Genomic DNA, 16293 nt, shown 5'->3' with positions numbered 1-16293 from the left:
GCCAAGAGAGAGAAGCTATTCAAGGTGCCAAGAGAGAGAAGCTATTCAATATGATATGGTGTCAATGGGGTATTATATCAAACAATACTTAGTTTTTATTTGAGTTGTAAATCAGCAGTTAGAATTGAAGTAGGAAGATGGTTTAATGTTAAATCTGGCATGAGACAAGGATGTACATTATCCCCTCTGTTATTCATTATCTATATGGATCACATTATGAAGGAAAGTGGTATTAAACATGATATCAAAGTTGGAGATGTTAATATCAGCTCTTTGCTTTATGCGTACGATGTTATACTTCTAAATAAATCTGCTACAAATCTGCAAGATTCCCTGACTAAATTGAATAATTGTTGTAATAGATAAGGTATGAAGATCAGCAATAAAAAGATAAAGACAATGAAAATAGGCCGAATTGTTGAAAATGTCAACTGCATTGTGACAGTTGACATTTTCTATACAAGACAGTGTTCAAACCAGTTTTAACTTATGGATCTGAGAGCTTGGTCAGAAGTAAATCACTTGACCAAACACTACAGACCGCAGATATGAGAGTCCTGAGAAAGATTATAGGCGTGAACAGATGGCATCAATGGCAATATCATATTAAAAACCACGGATATTAGGAAAGAACTTGACATTGTCAGCATTCACGAATGCATTAGCAGAGCTAATCTCAGGTGGTATGGTCACTTAAACAGAATGGGCGAGGAAAGATTAGCAAAACAAGTGTTCTCTGCCAGGTTGGCAGGAAAACGACCCAGAGGAAGACCAAGATATAGGTGGATTGATACGGTACAAAGTGCCTTAGATGATAGAAATATAAGATCTGATAATGTTGGAGCCTTGACAAGTAACAGGCTGATTTGGAGGAAAATTGTAGATAGGAAGTTAGTAATGATGTAAATTTTTCATGTAGTACTATCATATCCTGTACACCCCTTGAGGATGATGAAGTATCAAATTGACATCCTGGGAATTACAGAGACCAGATGGAATGGAGAAGGACACTTCAAAAGACAGGATGGTAAGCTAGATGTTTACTCAAGTGGGGGACTCAAATGATACTAAAGACAACTCAGGAAAGAAGCCATCTTGGTTATAACCCTCTTAATGATAAGATACTTTCTATCAGACAAAGCTCAGCCTACCAATGTATCAATCATGATAATTTATGCATCCCACATGGATAGGCCTGAATAACAGAGTGAGGAATTCTATGAAAACTTACAGATGGTTTTGGGCTACCTACCAGATAAAGTACTAGAGATATGCTTTACATCTTAGGGGACTTAAATGCAAAAGTGGGAAAGAGTATAAGAGTTAGGCCGGACTGTGTCATGTTTTGTCTGGGTAAACGTAACACCCGTGATGATAAACTGTTGGAATTTGACCATGCTAACAGATTAGTTATTACCAATACCTGCTTCCAGAAACACTACGACAACAGACCTATACTTGGATATTTAACATTCATAGTCAAGACAACAGACTGATTACATCCTGGCTCTCAAGTGATGGAAGACAAGCATCTCTGATGTGCATACTTGTCCTGGAGCAGATTGTGGTACAGACCATCAGCTGGTAAGACTAAGACTCCGAAAACTTCCAAATCAGACACATCCCACTAGATCGGATGTGAGAGTAATTACCAGTGGATTCACAGAAGAAACATCAACTCAGTTGAATGATTTTTTGAAGATCAATGAGGAGAACTCACCAGAAATGCTTTGGGAAGGAGTCAAGGTGATAATACATATAGATAATACATGATACAGCCTAGAAGTATCTCATCCCAATAAAAGACCAAGAGAACCCATGGATATAAGATTCAACATGAAAACTAATCAAAAGAAGGCAGTTGAAAAAACAAAGAGAAACAGGGATTGAAGAATATAAGATATTACACAGAGAAGTCAGAAGAGCCATCAAGCAGGACAAGGAAAAGTTCTATACTAATAAATGTGAAGAGATAGATTTACAGATGAGGAGGCACAATTATAAAAGGATGTTTAATTTACTTCATGATCTAAAGCACAAGTTTAAGCCCAAATTGAATGTCATCAAAGACAGGAATGGAGCATTACTAACAGAAGAATTGGAAATCAAAAACAGATGGAAAGAACACTGTGAGGAATTGTACAATAGAGGGGATAAAGAAAATTTGGAGGAGCCCTCTCACAAGACAAATTTTGATTTGGAACCTCCCCCACTTAGGCATGAAGTTGAAAGAGCAGTTAAGCAGCTTAACAGCAATAAGGCTCCAGGTGCAGATGGAACCCCATCAAATTTAATTAAGGTCACAGAGGATGGGGAATTAGGAGTGTTTCATAGATTGATTACAAGGATATGGGAGACAGGATCATGGCCTAGACTGGAAGAAGTCAGTTTTCATACCACTACATAAGAAGGGAGATATGAAGGCTTGCAAGAACTATTATGAGAGATAGATTCCAGTATTGAGACCACATGTTTATTAAATACGAAAAGGATAGGTGAAAACTCGACAAGTTTCGTAAGTCGTATGATCAGGGACATTGGTGTATAAAAAGTTAAACACAACTAACAAAGATTAAATTCATAGTCCATTAGATGTTTATAACTGTAACATTGAATTTTTTCAATGGCAAGTATGTTTATTTTCTCCTCACCTGTTTAGTATATATGTGGCGGACATCATGTGTGAAGCATTGGATAATGCTCAAGACAAGAATTAGAATAGGTGGTAGAATGATCAGTAATCTGAGGTATACTGATGATACAGTACTCCTCTGTGATAACAAGGAAGAACTAGGACAAATTCTTGATAAAGTTAACAAGATTAGTAATAACAGAGGACTTCAACTCAATCCTAGCAAAACATAGATTATGGTTCTGAAAGGAAATACAGAGAAGGAAGCTCTTGAGAAACAAGTGTACCTTAATGGAGAAAGAATTGAGAAAGTCAGCAAGTTTGAGTAGCTGGGATCCATTATTAATGTGAAGAATTGTGTTCAGAAAATATCAGAAGAAGATTAGGAATGGCTAAAACAACAGTCAGAGACTTGTCTAAAATCTGGAAAGATAGATATATCTGCATGGGAACAAAGTTTTGAATGCAGTTGTTTTTCTAACAGCAACTTATGGATGTGAGACTTGGAACTTAAAGAAGTCAGATTAGAAAAAAATACCTGTTTTTGAGATGTCGTGTTACAGAAGGTTGAGGATATCATATACTGAAAGGAGGTATTTCAGTATACCTCCTTTCAGTATTCATAATTTTGTTAATATCCTTAAGGTTCCTTAAGGATATTAACAAAAGAAAGTTAAAATATTTTGGACACATTGAAAGGATGAAAGGAGGACTTCTCAGAACAGTAATAGAAAGTAAAGTTCCTGGAAAAAAGAGGAAAGGGTAGAATATTAATGAGATGGATGGTGTGTGTGGAGTGATTGATCTTCAGCGAGTTGAATCTGCCAGAAAAGCATACAACAGGACTATATGGTGAGGCCTGGTGCGGCACATCACCAAGCATCGAAGTGACCATACAACATCTGTGGATGCCCAGTGAACATATGGATGGTTGGATTAAAGAGTTTAGTTCAGCTATTTGATGAAAGGACTTCCTCCCAGTTTTAAGAAGTCTAACATCTCTCTCTATTCCAAAGTATTTTAGTAATAACTTGTGACACCTTTTGGCTACTTGTATATGGAAATATGACTTCTACATTACTTCAACCATCATATCACTTCTGGGTCTGGCTCCCACCGACAAGACCTCAATAAAGGTCAAAACCGGTCTGGATAGTGACCTGTCCCATAATGCATAGCATTATACATGTCCATAAGGATATGTGCTTTATTGGATAATAAGGCAAGGGATGTGAAATGATTAGCTTCTATATACGAATTGTCTCATCCTGAAGTTTCTTCAGGCGCAACCTTTGTTTGCTTACACTTGGATAAAGGATTAAACGAAGAATATAATTTCTTGGCATCTTTAATTTATAGTATAACCAAGTGGAAAAATTCTCAGCATCGTTCTATATATATATATATATATATATATATATATATTACATTACAATAACATTCTATTTATAATATTGATGTTATAAATAGAATATAGCACTGATGTAGTTTTTCTTTTCCACTAGAGGTCAGGACAGTAGAATAATGACTGATCAAATCATTGTCTCTTTGGTATGCTGTTTGAAATAATATGGCTTGTTTCTGTGTGTATATATAATTATTTAATATTTCACAACTAGAACACCGAGAATTAAAAAAATAAAAGCAGATTTTATTTGCATGACTAGTTTTGTCTTTCACAGACTTCTTCAGGTGAAAAAAACATAGACATAACCAGCAAGATAACCTACAGGACTGGCTCTGAAGAGTACAAAAAAGCATTAGCAAATAACTGTTGAGGTTCAAGTCTTGATGAGTTAACTCTCTCTAACTGTATTATTAGGCATAAGCATGCATTTAAGATCTCAAACACGCCAATATTGGATAGCAGAAAAGTGACAATTTTTTATTTGAATGTTATTTGACTTTTCCCAGAAAACTGGATATGGGAATTCCTTCTTCGTTGTTGGAATAGTGGAAAACAAAACATGGCTAGATAAAGAACTGGCTCGTGCTCTCTTGTAATTGATATATATATATATATTATATATATAATGACTAGAACACCAACTATAAAATTTCTTGGTATCTTTCATATATATATATATATATATATATATATCTATATGCATGTGTGTGTGTGTGTGTGTGTGTACTCTAGTTGACCTTAATATGAAGGTGAAACATTGGGAAATTAAAGTAATATATCTCTAACACAGTTGTAGTCTCCATAATTTGTCTGAAATGAATGCTGATCTGATCACTGTGTAACACTAAAGGAAAGGTTAAATGTTTTATACCTATGCTAACTATGTTTTGGATCGGAGGATGGAGTATGTGATAAAGGATTTTAATTATTATAAAGTAAATCAGTACAGTGAATTGCAATTAAATAAAGAAATAGTTAGTCTACAATGGTTATGATTGGAACTTTAATTTTCCATTATTACCGTAATGGTGATTAGATCTGCAAATTTAAAAAACTTAACGACTAAATTTCCTAATCTTTTGATTAATAAAACCAATATCTTCTTACTTTTTATCTTGAACTTTAATATAAATACGGCGGCATCGGTCTACAAGTTCCTTCATTACAGTTTTATCCTTTTCCATTTCTGTTTTAACTGCTGCTAAGCTCTGTTCAGTTTCTTGAAGAGCTTCCTCTAAGGTTAAACGTTCTGCCTGCAAAAAATCTACATTTTCCTTGGTATCAGAGAATTCAGCTAATGTGTCTTTCAATTTTTTCTCTAGGACATTTTTCTGATGATTTACTTCTTCTAAGATATGTTGATAATCTTGTAACGTATCCTGTGACTGCTGCAATTCAATAGTTTTAGAGGAAAGCTGTTTTTCCATGTCTTGAAGTTGTGCAGTCATTTGATTCAGCTCTAAAATAAACAAAATAATTTTAATTATACAATTTAAGTAATGAAGTAAAATAATTAACATATATACTAATCAACAATTCAGCAAACTATCATGCAACTGATATGTTATACTTGAACTTAGATCATGGAAAGCTTTTCACTGCCATTAATCCTAAAGTGAAAATAATGAAGATACAGAAATTGAATATACCACTTGTTGACAAGCATTATGAAGTATAAAGTTAGAAAAGTGCTAAGATATTGTACATTTTATAACATTATACACCGACAGCATTGCTTTACATAAGGTTTACTAGAGTAAGTAAGTAATACTGCTAAAAAGTTATGGGGTAATAGAAAAGGGGATTACAGTAAACTTGCTATTAATTACAAACACTTTGGGATGGACCACAGACATTTTATAGGTTTGCTATAGTGAATTAGATAAATTTAGAGGAAAAACACTGACACTGCACATTCGATTCCTATGAACAAAGGAAATAATTGAAAGAAAGATAACAAAAGAAAGCACAAAAAAAAAAAAAAAGAAAAGAAAAGAAAATATTATTGGAAGAAATAAAACAAAAGAAACTGAAGGAGAGAAACAAAACACAAGAAATTGAGAGAAACAGAAGAAAGAAAATAATGGCAAATGAAAAAGAAATCAAAAGAAATCATGAGGAAAGGAAATCAATGGGAGGAGAGAAAACAAAGGAAATGGCAAAATTATAAAAATCCTCAAAGAATGTTTAAATTTAGAAATGTGACATTAAATTAAAGTCACCAACTCGAAAGCTTTATAATGAATTAAATACATGAACAAATGGAAACTATCAGCTGGCATAAACTGATCGTTTTCTCTTAGAACTGGAAATAAGGGAATACTGCACAATATACATTAGATTTCTTTTACTTTCAGTGACTTCCATTGCTCTGTTTCCTGCAATTTTCGTTTGTGTGCTGTCATTAATGTACATTTTTTTTTGTTTTCTTTGTAGTGATTATAACATCACTTACTAGGAAATTCAGTTCACTATTAAGGTTTTGAGCTTTTACTGTTTGTAATAGCAAGTTTAAATGGCACTGGTTTCATGGGACACAGGCTGAGACTTTCAGTATTTCATTATAGTGGTATTCACTACAATGTGCATCTACACTTTTATATTTCTATAATTACTGTAATTTAAGATTGGAAAAGTGAAATAGAAAACACTTCACTAATCAAACAGGTCCAAAATTCCAATAACCATTTCATCACCAAATTCCTGACATATACCCTCAAGGAGTGAAACAGACCTTATGATAGTACTACATGAAACGTTATTACATCATTGCTAACTTCCTATCAACAATTTTCCTCCAGATTAGCCTGTTATATCAGCATTCAACATTCCAATATTATCAGATATTGGAATACTAACCACACTCAAACTTGCTTAACTTTTTGCGAGCCATTAGTAGCAGAGGCTCTACCAATTGACCAACCTTTGCTGGCAATATAGAAATTTTAGTTTATACAGAAAGTTTAGCTAATCATTCTTTTCCTATTCTGTTTAAGCAGCCATCCCACCTGAGATTAGTTCTGCTAGCACATTCCTGAATGATAACAATGCCATGTTATTTCCTAATATCATCATTTTTAATATGATACTGCCATTAATGCCATCTGTTCAGTTCTCTAATCTTTCTCAGGACTCTCACATCTGGGGTCTCAAGTATTTGATCAAGAGTTTTATTTCTAACCCAGCTCTCAGATCCATAAGTTAAAATTGGCTTGAAGATTGTCTTGTATACAGCTAGTTTAGTGTTTTGACTAATCTCTTTCTCTTATTCCATATAAATTTATTCAGTTGACTTCCTACCATACTGGCTTTGATAATTCAGCTGTCTATTTCCAGATTTCATTTGCCATCTTCAGTAAAAATTATGACTAAATAGCCAAAATGTTATACTTGTTCTTTAGATTCTTCATTCAGGATGCAGTTGCTGTTTTCAATGTTTTTGCTGATTTTTATTGTCTTTGTCATTTTAATGCTGATTTTCATGCTAAATTTATTACAGCAGTTACTCAATTTGGTTCAGGAAATCCTGCAGACTTGCCTTGGATTTATTTAAGAATACAACATCATCTGCATAAAGTAAAGAGCTGAGATTAACATCTCCAATTTTGATATCAAGTTTAATACTTTCCTTCATAATGTGATCCATACAGATGATGAATAACAGAGGAGATAATGTACACCCTTGTCACACACCTGACTTAACATCAAACAATCTTCCTGTACCTCCTTTAATTCTAATTGCTGATTTATTACTTAAATACAGACTATGTATTACTTGATAAAATGTTTCATTTACACCATATAACTGGAGTGTCTCGATCAGCTTTCCTCTTGGCACCACCTTGTCTGATGCCTTTTCCAGATCTATAAAACTTAAATACAGATCCTTGTTGTATTTCCATGATTTTTCGAACTATTTGTTTTAAAGTGAAAATCTCACCCTGACCAACTCTGGACTGAGCCCATCTTGTTCTCCAAGCTTCTCCTCCATGATTTTTCTTAGCTTTTTCAAGAATACTTTTATTATTATTATTATTATTATTACATGACACCTCAAGGGAGTCCAAAGACTCATCGAGGGAGGGCTTACTGTACAACTGTCTCCACCAACTACAACGAACCGCATCTACTGCCCACCACCATCACCAGTATTTTCACAGCCAATCACAAACATCCAAACCCACAGCAGGATTTGAACCCGCAGCCTTTTGGCTGGAGAGCGGATATGCTAACCACTCGGCCAACCAGGCTGGCATACTTGCATAAATCTAACTAGGAACACTTAGTAGAGAAATTACCTTATAATTCTCATATTCAGCTTTATTCCCTTTTTTTTTAGAGATACACTGAAGTGCCATTGAATTAGGGATAGAGACGCTATGCAAATTCTGTACCGCAACTCGCACATTTACGTGCATATGTAGCTGAAACTGTAGTTATACTTAGCTGCCAGTGTTGGATTCCCCAAGCATTCGTCATGAGAGGCATAATAGGAAAGGTTTCAGGATTTAGATGCATTTGACAGAGGGCATCTTCACAAGTACCTGAAGGATGGATCACTCGATCTCTAAAATTGTCAATGAACTTGAATTTTCTCATATGGCAGTTTCAAGAGTGTCCGGGAAATATGAAATTTCCAGTAAAAAAAGAAGCACCTGGACAAACTGCAAAGGGCAACCAGCCTTGAATGATCATGGGCTTTGCTGTTGTCATACTTGCATTGTATATGGACCAATAGGGGCCAGACATTATCTCAAATCACCTCCCATTTGAATGAGGGTTCCAGCTAGAAGGTCAGTGCAAGGACTGTACAATGTTCACTTCACCATCTTCATCAGCTTTGGGAGCTGCCAACCTATGAGTCCCACTTCTAATGGCACTACACTGGGTTAAATGCCTTGCCTGGACTAAAGAACATCGAAACGGGACAAATGAAAATTGGCAACATGTAGCCTGGAGTGATGAATAGCAATTTAAACTTCACGGTGCCAATGGGCGATGGAGGATATGGCACCGACCCAATGAAACCATGGATCCTGTATATTATAATTACATTAGAACTGTACAAGCTGGTGGTGGTGGCTCAGTGATTGCCTGGGGGCATCTTCAGTTGTAAGTCTTTGGGACCTTTGGTACATGTACCAACAGCTCTTAATGCACCCCAGTACATGGAACTCGTGGATGACAATTTACACCCATTTACATCCATTAAGCATCCCAATGGAGATGGCATCTACCAGCAAGACAACTGTTCATCTCATAGGTCCTGGCAGGCTACTGCTTGGTTCCAGGAACATTCTGTTGACTTTCAAAAATAAAGTGGCAACCTAGAAGCCCTGATTTAAATCTCATCGAACATGTTTGGGATACTGTTGAGCAGAGTATTTGGGCCCATGTCCCATCACTGCAGAACTTGGGAAAATTGTGGAAAGCTCTGGAGGATGCATGAGTCACCATACCTGCTAAACATTTTTGCAAGCTTCTATAGTCCTTGGCTCGATGTATGGTGGCCATTATCAGGGACAAAGGGAATTCCAACAATTCAATGGCACTTCAGTGTATGAGAACGCTACTCCCATCATCTGGAATTAAACTCTATGACCAGGTCTTCTGAATTATGCAGGGTAGCCATTGTAAGACTTTTATACCTCCACAATTAGCATTTCTGGTCAAATATCATCTACTCCAGGTGCCTTTTCACATTTAGTTTGTAGTAGCTTTTTCTACTTCAATTAGATATATTCCAGATGGCATCCCTGTTGAGTGTTTTCTACCACCATGCCATCACTGCTGGTTCATTTAGCAATCTTTCAAAGTAATTACTCAATACATCAAGAATATCTTTATCTTCAGTTTTTCATGTCCACTTTATCATCTCTGATTCCTTTCACAGTGCTCTTTCCTCCATTTCTGAGCTTTTTCAATAGCCTCCAGAATATTTTACGACTTTCCTGATATTTATTTTCTATGTTCTTTCCAAAGTCTTCCCATGACTTTTGTTCAGCTAATTTTACACAATGCCTTTGTTTTCTTACATTTTTCTCTATATATTCCCTAAGAGACTTACTTACTTGCTATATGCATTCTTCTTCTCCTTGATGGCCTTTTTAACTTCATAAGTCCACCAACGAGTTCTGATTTTTTTTAATTACCTCACCACATGCCTCTTTTGCTGAATCAAAGTGTTCTTTAGGGTTTGCTACTGTATCTCCAAAGTTTAGTTCATGTTTCAAACTCTCTGTTTTTCTTGAATAATGTTTGCGTATTTGAGTCTACAGTTCACATCTGATAGCTATTCAAATTTGATTCGTTTCAAAACTTTCTTACACATCCTTCTTTTCAATATGAAGTTCAATTTTATCCTGCTCAACATTAAATGGTGATCACTTCCTATTTCAAATCCTCTGTATACACTTATGTAATGAACCAGTGAGAAAACTAAAAATCTCACAAATGTTTTGCTTATTACTATTACTATTATTATGGGCAACTCCAGGGAGTCATTAGACTCATCGAGGGAGGCCCCAAATCATATTCATCACAACTATTCGACATTCATACAGTATCTATCATACTTTGCCTTAAACTCATTCACTGTCACAGCATCCACCACAGACTCAGGGAGCGCATTCCACTCATTCACTACTCTAAAAGTAAAGAATCCAGCTCTAACACCTTTACTAACCACACTTTTGCCCAGTTTCCATGGATGTCCCCTAGTCCTCCCACAACCAGCCCTGTTCTCAAAAATATCTTCTGAATTAATTTTATAGAAACCCTTCAGTAATTTGAATGTCTCAATCATATCTCCCCTCCTCCACCTATCAACCAATTTTTGCAACCCACAAATCCTCAACCTGTTCTCATACGGTTCATTCCACAGACCTGCTATCATCTTGGTCACTCGCCTCTGGATCCTCTCCACCTCTTCCCCATCAAGAAGAAACCTAGGTGACCAAATCTGAGCACAGTAGTCGAGATGGGGTCTTATCAAGGCTTGATACAGAGGAACAATAACTTGCTTGTCTCTGCTTGTCAATGTATTCTTCAGCAACCAAGTGATTTGATGAGCTGATTTGGCCACTTTTGCAATGTGTCCCCTAAATTTCAATTACTTATCCACCAACACTCCTAAATCTCGTGCCTCATCAATTTCCTGGAGCACGGTTCCACCAATGCAGTAAACTGCTGCCAATCTTTTCACCCCAAAATGCATAACCTTACATTTTGCCACATTAAATTGACATCCATTCTCCTTAGCCCAGACCTCCAATCTATCCAAATCATCCTGCAAAATTTTGACGTCATCTGCATTCACTATTGCCCTACCCAACATCGCATCATCCGCAAACAAATGAACTGTTCCTCTCGGATCCTTTCCTATATCATTTATGAACAAATTAAACAGCAGTGGTCCAAGAACAGATCCTTGTGGCACACCACTAGTCACAGGCCGTCTTGTGGACTCTACTCCTGAGTAAACCACTCTCTGATATCTCTCCGTCAACCACCCTCCTATCCATCTCACCAACCCTATGTCCATTCCCATATGCTGCAATTTACTGATTAGAATTCCATGTGGTATCCTGTCAAAGGCCTTAGCAAGGTCCAGTAGAATCACTGTAAACCCATTACCCTTATCCAGTTCAGCCGTCAGTGTGTTATAATACGTGAGCAAGTTACTGAGGCATGACCTACCTACTGCAGCTTATGTTCATTTTATTACAAGTTATATGTTTGGTGAGAATTATATTTAATGAGAAATACATTTTGTTATGTGATTTGTTATTAAATATTGCAATTATATGCTTAGTATTAATTTTGAGCTGCCATGTGGTTAAAAAGTGGCAATATAAAATAAATTACTTGTGTTAGGTAGCAAAGGAAAAGAGTGACAGAGTTAGAATGGTGAGTCTGTTGCCGCAGTATGACAGAGAGGAGTTTAGGAGGGCCATAATCGCAAATGACATTATGCGCAGGTTATGCAGACGGTGTGGTGCGGAATTCGTGGACGTGTGGAATGAGTTTGATGGGTGAAAGGATTTATACAACGAATGGCCTGCATTTGAATGGATTTGGTGAGCGGAGACTGGAAAAAGTGTGGCTGAATGAAGTGAAATGGATGTGCAGAACCAGAAAAACTAGAACTATGAAGGAGGGGGGGGATATGCGGACATTAGTGAGACAGTTGAGTGTAAGAATGTATATAATGTACCCGAGCCAGTACTAAGGACAAAAAATGGGAATGGGATATTTAGAATAACGCATCAAGATAGGGGTGAGACAAAGGGATCACTGCATGTCATGTATACTAATGCGAGGAGTATTAGGAACAAGAAGGAAGAATTTTTGGCCTTGATTGGCTCTTCCTGGCCACAGGTTATTGGTATTAGCGTAACATGGCTGACGGAAGATGATATAGTTAGTGGGATAGAATGTGTAGATTATAGCGTGTTTAGGAGGGACAGAAAGAATAAAATGGCAGAGGGTGTTATTGATGATAGCTGATGAACTGCAGCCAAGGAGAATTGAAGTTGTATCGCAGGATAGTGAAAAGAGCTCATTTGAGGGTATTTGGTGTGAGATTGACTGGCAGAACAAAATATACAGTTGGGTGTTGCCATAGACCAGGTGATGGAATAGATGGTGGAGATAGTATGCATAAACAAATTGATGAAATGAGTGGAAGGAGGGTAATTATTATGGGGGATTTCAACTATGGTAACATTGATTGGAAGGAGGAGAGGACACATGTGAGGAAGGAAATGGATTTTATTCAATTATTAAGGGATAACTATCTGAGACAGCATGTAATTGAAAATACTAGGGGTGTGAGAGTGCTTGACCTGGTAATAGCATCTGAGAATTTGACTGTAATAAATATGACCATGTTGCCACCTATTGGTGAGAGTGATCATAAGGTCTTGACATGGGAGGTGGCTAAAGGTGTGCAATTTTCGATTAAGACAGGGTATATGTGAAATTACCATGAAGGCAAGTATGACAAACTTAGGAGATTGCTTGGATCAGTGCCATGGCATGTACAACTGCAAGGGCTGGATGTCGATAGAGCATGGGAAGTGGTCAAGGAGCATTTACAGGAGGTTATGGCTGATTGTATACCTAGGGTCCGAATAGTAAAACAAGTAGGGGTGAATGGATGAACAACACCATTAAGCTTGAGCTGCAAAAAAAGAAACAACTATGGAGGGAATTTAAAGAGAGGGGTGACCTGCAGGCACACGAATGGTATAAAGTGCAGGCCAGAAGGGTAACGAATGTGGTAAAAAAGCAAAAGCGGATTATGAAAAGAAACTAGCTATGCAAGCTAAAGAGAATCCCAAACAGTTCTTTCAATATGCTGCAAGCAAGAAAAAAACTGTACACGGCAAAATGATTTTAAGGAATGACGATGGTAAGGAGGTCACTGAATCAGTCGATATAGTGGAGTTACTGAGCAAGCACTTTGCAAAAGCATATCATCCAGGTGATGACATTGAAAAAATTAAGGAACCATTAGTTTATATGGGAATTGCGATGAATGAAGTGGAGGTGAATAGTCTATTACAGAACCTTAATGTGAATACATCTGTAGGATTGGATGGTATACTGGCACAGGTCTTGCGTGAAGCGGCTAAGGAATTATCAGCGCCCTTGACCATGTTGTTTAATCCGAGTCTCGGGTCTGGTTTAGTTCCGAAGGTGTGGAAAGAGGGGAAAATAGTTTCACTGCATAAAGGAGGATCCAAGACTACGGTTGCAAATTACCAACCGATCAGCATATCAGGAGTCATTGTCAAGGTCTTGGAGAAAGTAGTCAAGGGAAAAATACAGGAATGGACTGATGAAAATGAGATTCTGTATGGGGGACAGCATGGCTTTGTGAAGGGTAGATCATGCCTCAGTAACTTGCTCAAGTTTTATAACAAGGTGACGGCTGAACTGGATATGGGTAATGGGTTTACAGTGATACTGCTGGACCTGGCAAAGGCATTTGACAGGATACCACATGGAATTCTAATCCGTAAACCACAACATATGGGAATGGATATAGGGTTGGTGAGATGGATAGGTGGGTGGTTGATGGAGAGATATTAAAGAGTAGTTTATTCAGGAGTAGAGTCCAAAAGACGGCCTGTGACTAGTGGTGTGCCGCAGGGCTCTGTTCTTGGACCACTGCTGTTTAATTTGTTCATTAACGATATAGGGAAGGATCTAAGAGGAACAGTTCATTTGTTCGCTGATGATGTAAAGTTGGGTAGGGCGATAGTGAATGCAGAAGATGTCAAAATCTTGCAGGATGACTTGGATAGATTGGAGTTCTGGGCTAATTAGAATGGATGTAAATTTAATGTGACAAAATGTAAGGTTATGCATTTTGGGGTGAAAAGATTAGCAGCAGTATACCACATTGGTGGAACTGTACTCCAGGAGATTGATGAGCCCAGGAACTTGGGAATGTTGGTGGATAGGGAGATGAAGTTTAGGGGGGGGCACATTGCAAAAGTGACTAAATCAGCTCATTGACTCACTTGGTTGTTGAAAAATACTTTGACGAGCAGAGACAAGCAAGTTATTGTGCCTTTGTATACTGAGCCTTGATAAGACCTCATCTCGACTACTGTGCCCAGATTTGGTCACCTAGGTTCCTTCTTGATGGGGAGGAGGTGGAGAGGATCCAGAGGCGAGTGACTAAGATGATAGCAGGTCTATGGAATGAACCATATGAGAATAGGTTGAAGATTTGTGGGTTGCAGAAATTAGTTGATAGGAAGGAAAAGGGAGATATGATTGAGACATTCAAATTGCTAAAGGGTTTCTATAGGATTAATTCAGAGGATATTTTTGAGATCAGGACTGGTGGTGGGAGAACTAGGGGACACCTATGGAAGCTGGGCAAGAGTGTGGTTAGCAAGGGTGTTAGAGCTGGGTTCTTTACTTTTAGAGTGGAAAATGAATGGAATAAGCTGCCAGAGTCTGTTGTGGGTGCTATGATGGTGAGTGAGTGAGTTCAAGGCAAGGTATGATAGATACTGTGAGAATGTCGTATAGTTGTGTGGACATAATGTTTAAGGACTCCCTCGATGAGTCTAAGGACTCCCTGGAGTAGCCCGTAATAATAATAATAATAATAAAAATTTTTAAGTAAGTAAACTTCCTTATCGAACATTGTAATTCTTAAGAAAGAACGCAAAAATGTTGAATGTATCTTATAAATTATGTTGTTTGCTGTTGTGTTCATATGTCAGTATTACTGTGACATAAGCGCTATAATAACAGCAGCTATGTGTGACATGGAGTTTCGCTTTGGATCACAGGAATGGACATGGATATTGGTTATTATTTTTCTTTTGTATAAGAGCTGTCTTTTGGTGAGAGAGAGAGAGAGAGAGAGAGATGGGAAAGAAAAGAGTAGGCAAGCAGAGGAGCTGTCGTCTGGAAACAAGAGGGTAGGAAAGTAAAGAAAAGGCAAGCAGGAGAGTAGAGTCGGAGAAGCTTAAGTAGTCTACAGAGTTAAGTTCAAAAATGTTGGAGAAGTTTTATGTGCATTTAGAATTACTTTCCAAGGATAAGGAACTATACAGCTAATTTATGCTGAATTAAAGGCAGGCGATAGATATTTCTATGAGTAATTTAGAATATGCGGTGAAAATTCTAGAATTACATTTGGAACTGCTCAAGGAATATATTCCTGTTTTTCGTGATGAGACTTTTTTGTCCTTCATGCCTATTTCGGATAATTGAAAAATAGATGTATTAAAAGAAGCTTCTATGTGGCCAAGTGATAATGTTTAAAAAAAAAATGATATTTTCAAGTTTGGGTTTGTATGATATTTTCAAGTATATGTTTGTAGAATTATCTTGTTTTGTCTCTAAATCTTCAATATAATATGAGAGAAAATTATTGAGCTTATTTATATGAAAAATTTTCATTTAATTATTACTTGTAGTTAATATCTGTTGTATGTAAATATACAGTCATACCCCGACTTACGCGAATCCGGAGTTATGCGGTTTCATATATGTACGTATTCTTGTCCCGCCTCACCACTAGTCGTATCTTTTAGGTATCGACCGCATTCGCCAGTGTCGCACATGTTGTGAACAAGCACTGACGTGTTTTGCATGGTCTCCATTCATACACGACTTTTATAGTCTACAAACCTTGCGATTGTTTAATGTTATGTTCTTGATAAAAATTTTATCACATAAAAAATAATGTCATCCAAAAGTAGCAAGTCCGATTCTTCTA

At 37.0% G+C, this 16293-nt stretch overlaps 1 protein-coding gene across 2 annotated transcripts in view; it reads right to left on the bottom strand.

Annotated features, from left to right (window-relative positions):
* LOC150095803 (uncharacterized) overlaps window positions 1–16293 on the bottom strand; it is a 243918-nt gene that overhangs the window by 129880 nt on the left and 97745 nt on the right. For both annotated transcript variants that reach the window (XM_090409875.1, XM_090409876.1), the window contains exon 5: window positions 5148–5499. In XM_090409875.1, the coding sequence (XP_090266001.1) occupies window positions 5148–5499 (352 nt within the window). The remainder of the gene's footprint in view (window positions 1–5147; window positions 5500–16293) is intronic.

This window comes from Typopeltis vanoorti, chromosome 20 (assembly GCF_054136105.1).
Source record: "Typopeltis vanoorti isolate ZY-2024b chromosome 20, IOZ_Tvanoo_1.0, whole genome shotgun sequence".
Classification (NCBI taxonomy): Eukaryota; Metazoa; Arthropoda; class Arachnida; order Uropygi; family Thelyphonidae; genus Typopeltis; species Typopeltis vanoorti.
The sequence above is the reverse complement of the archived record's forward strand: the minus strand, read 5'-3'. Positions and strand labels throughout refer to the sequence as shown.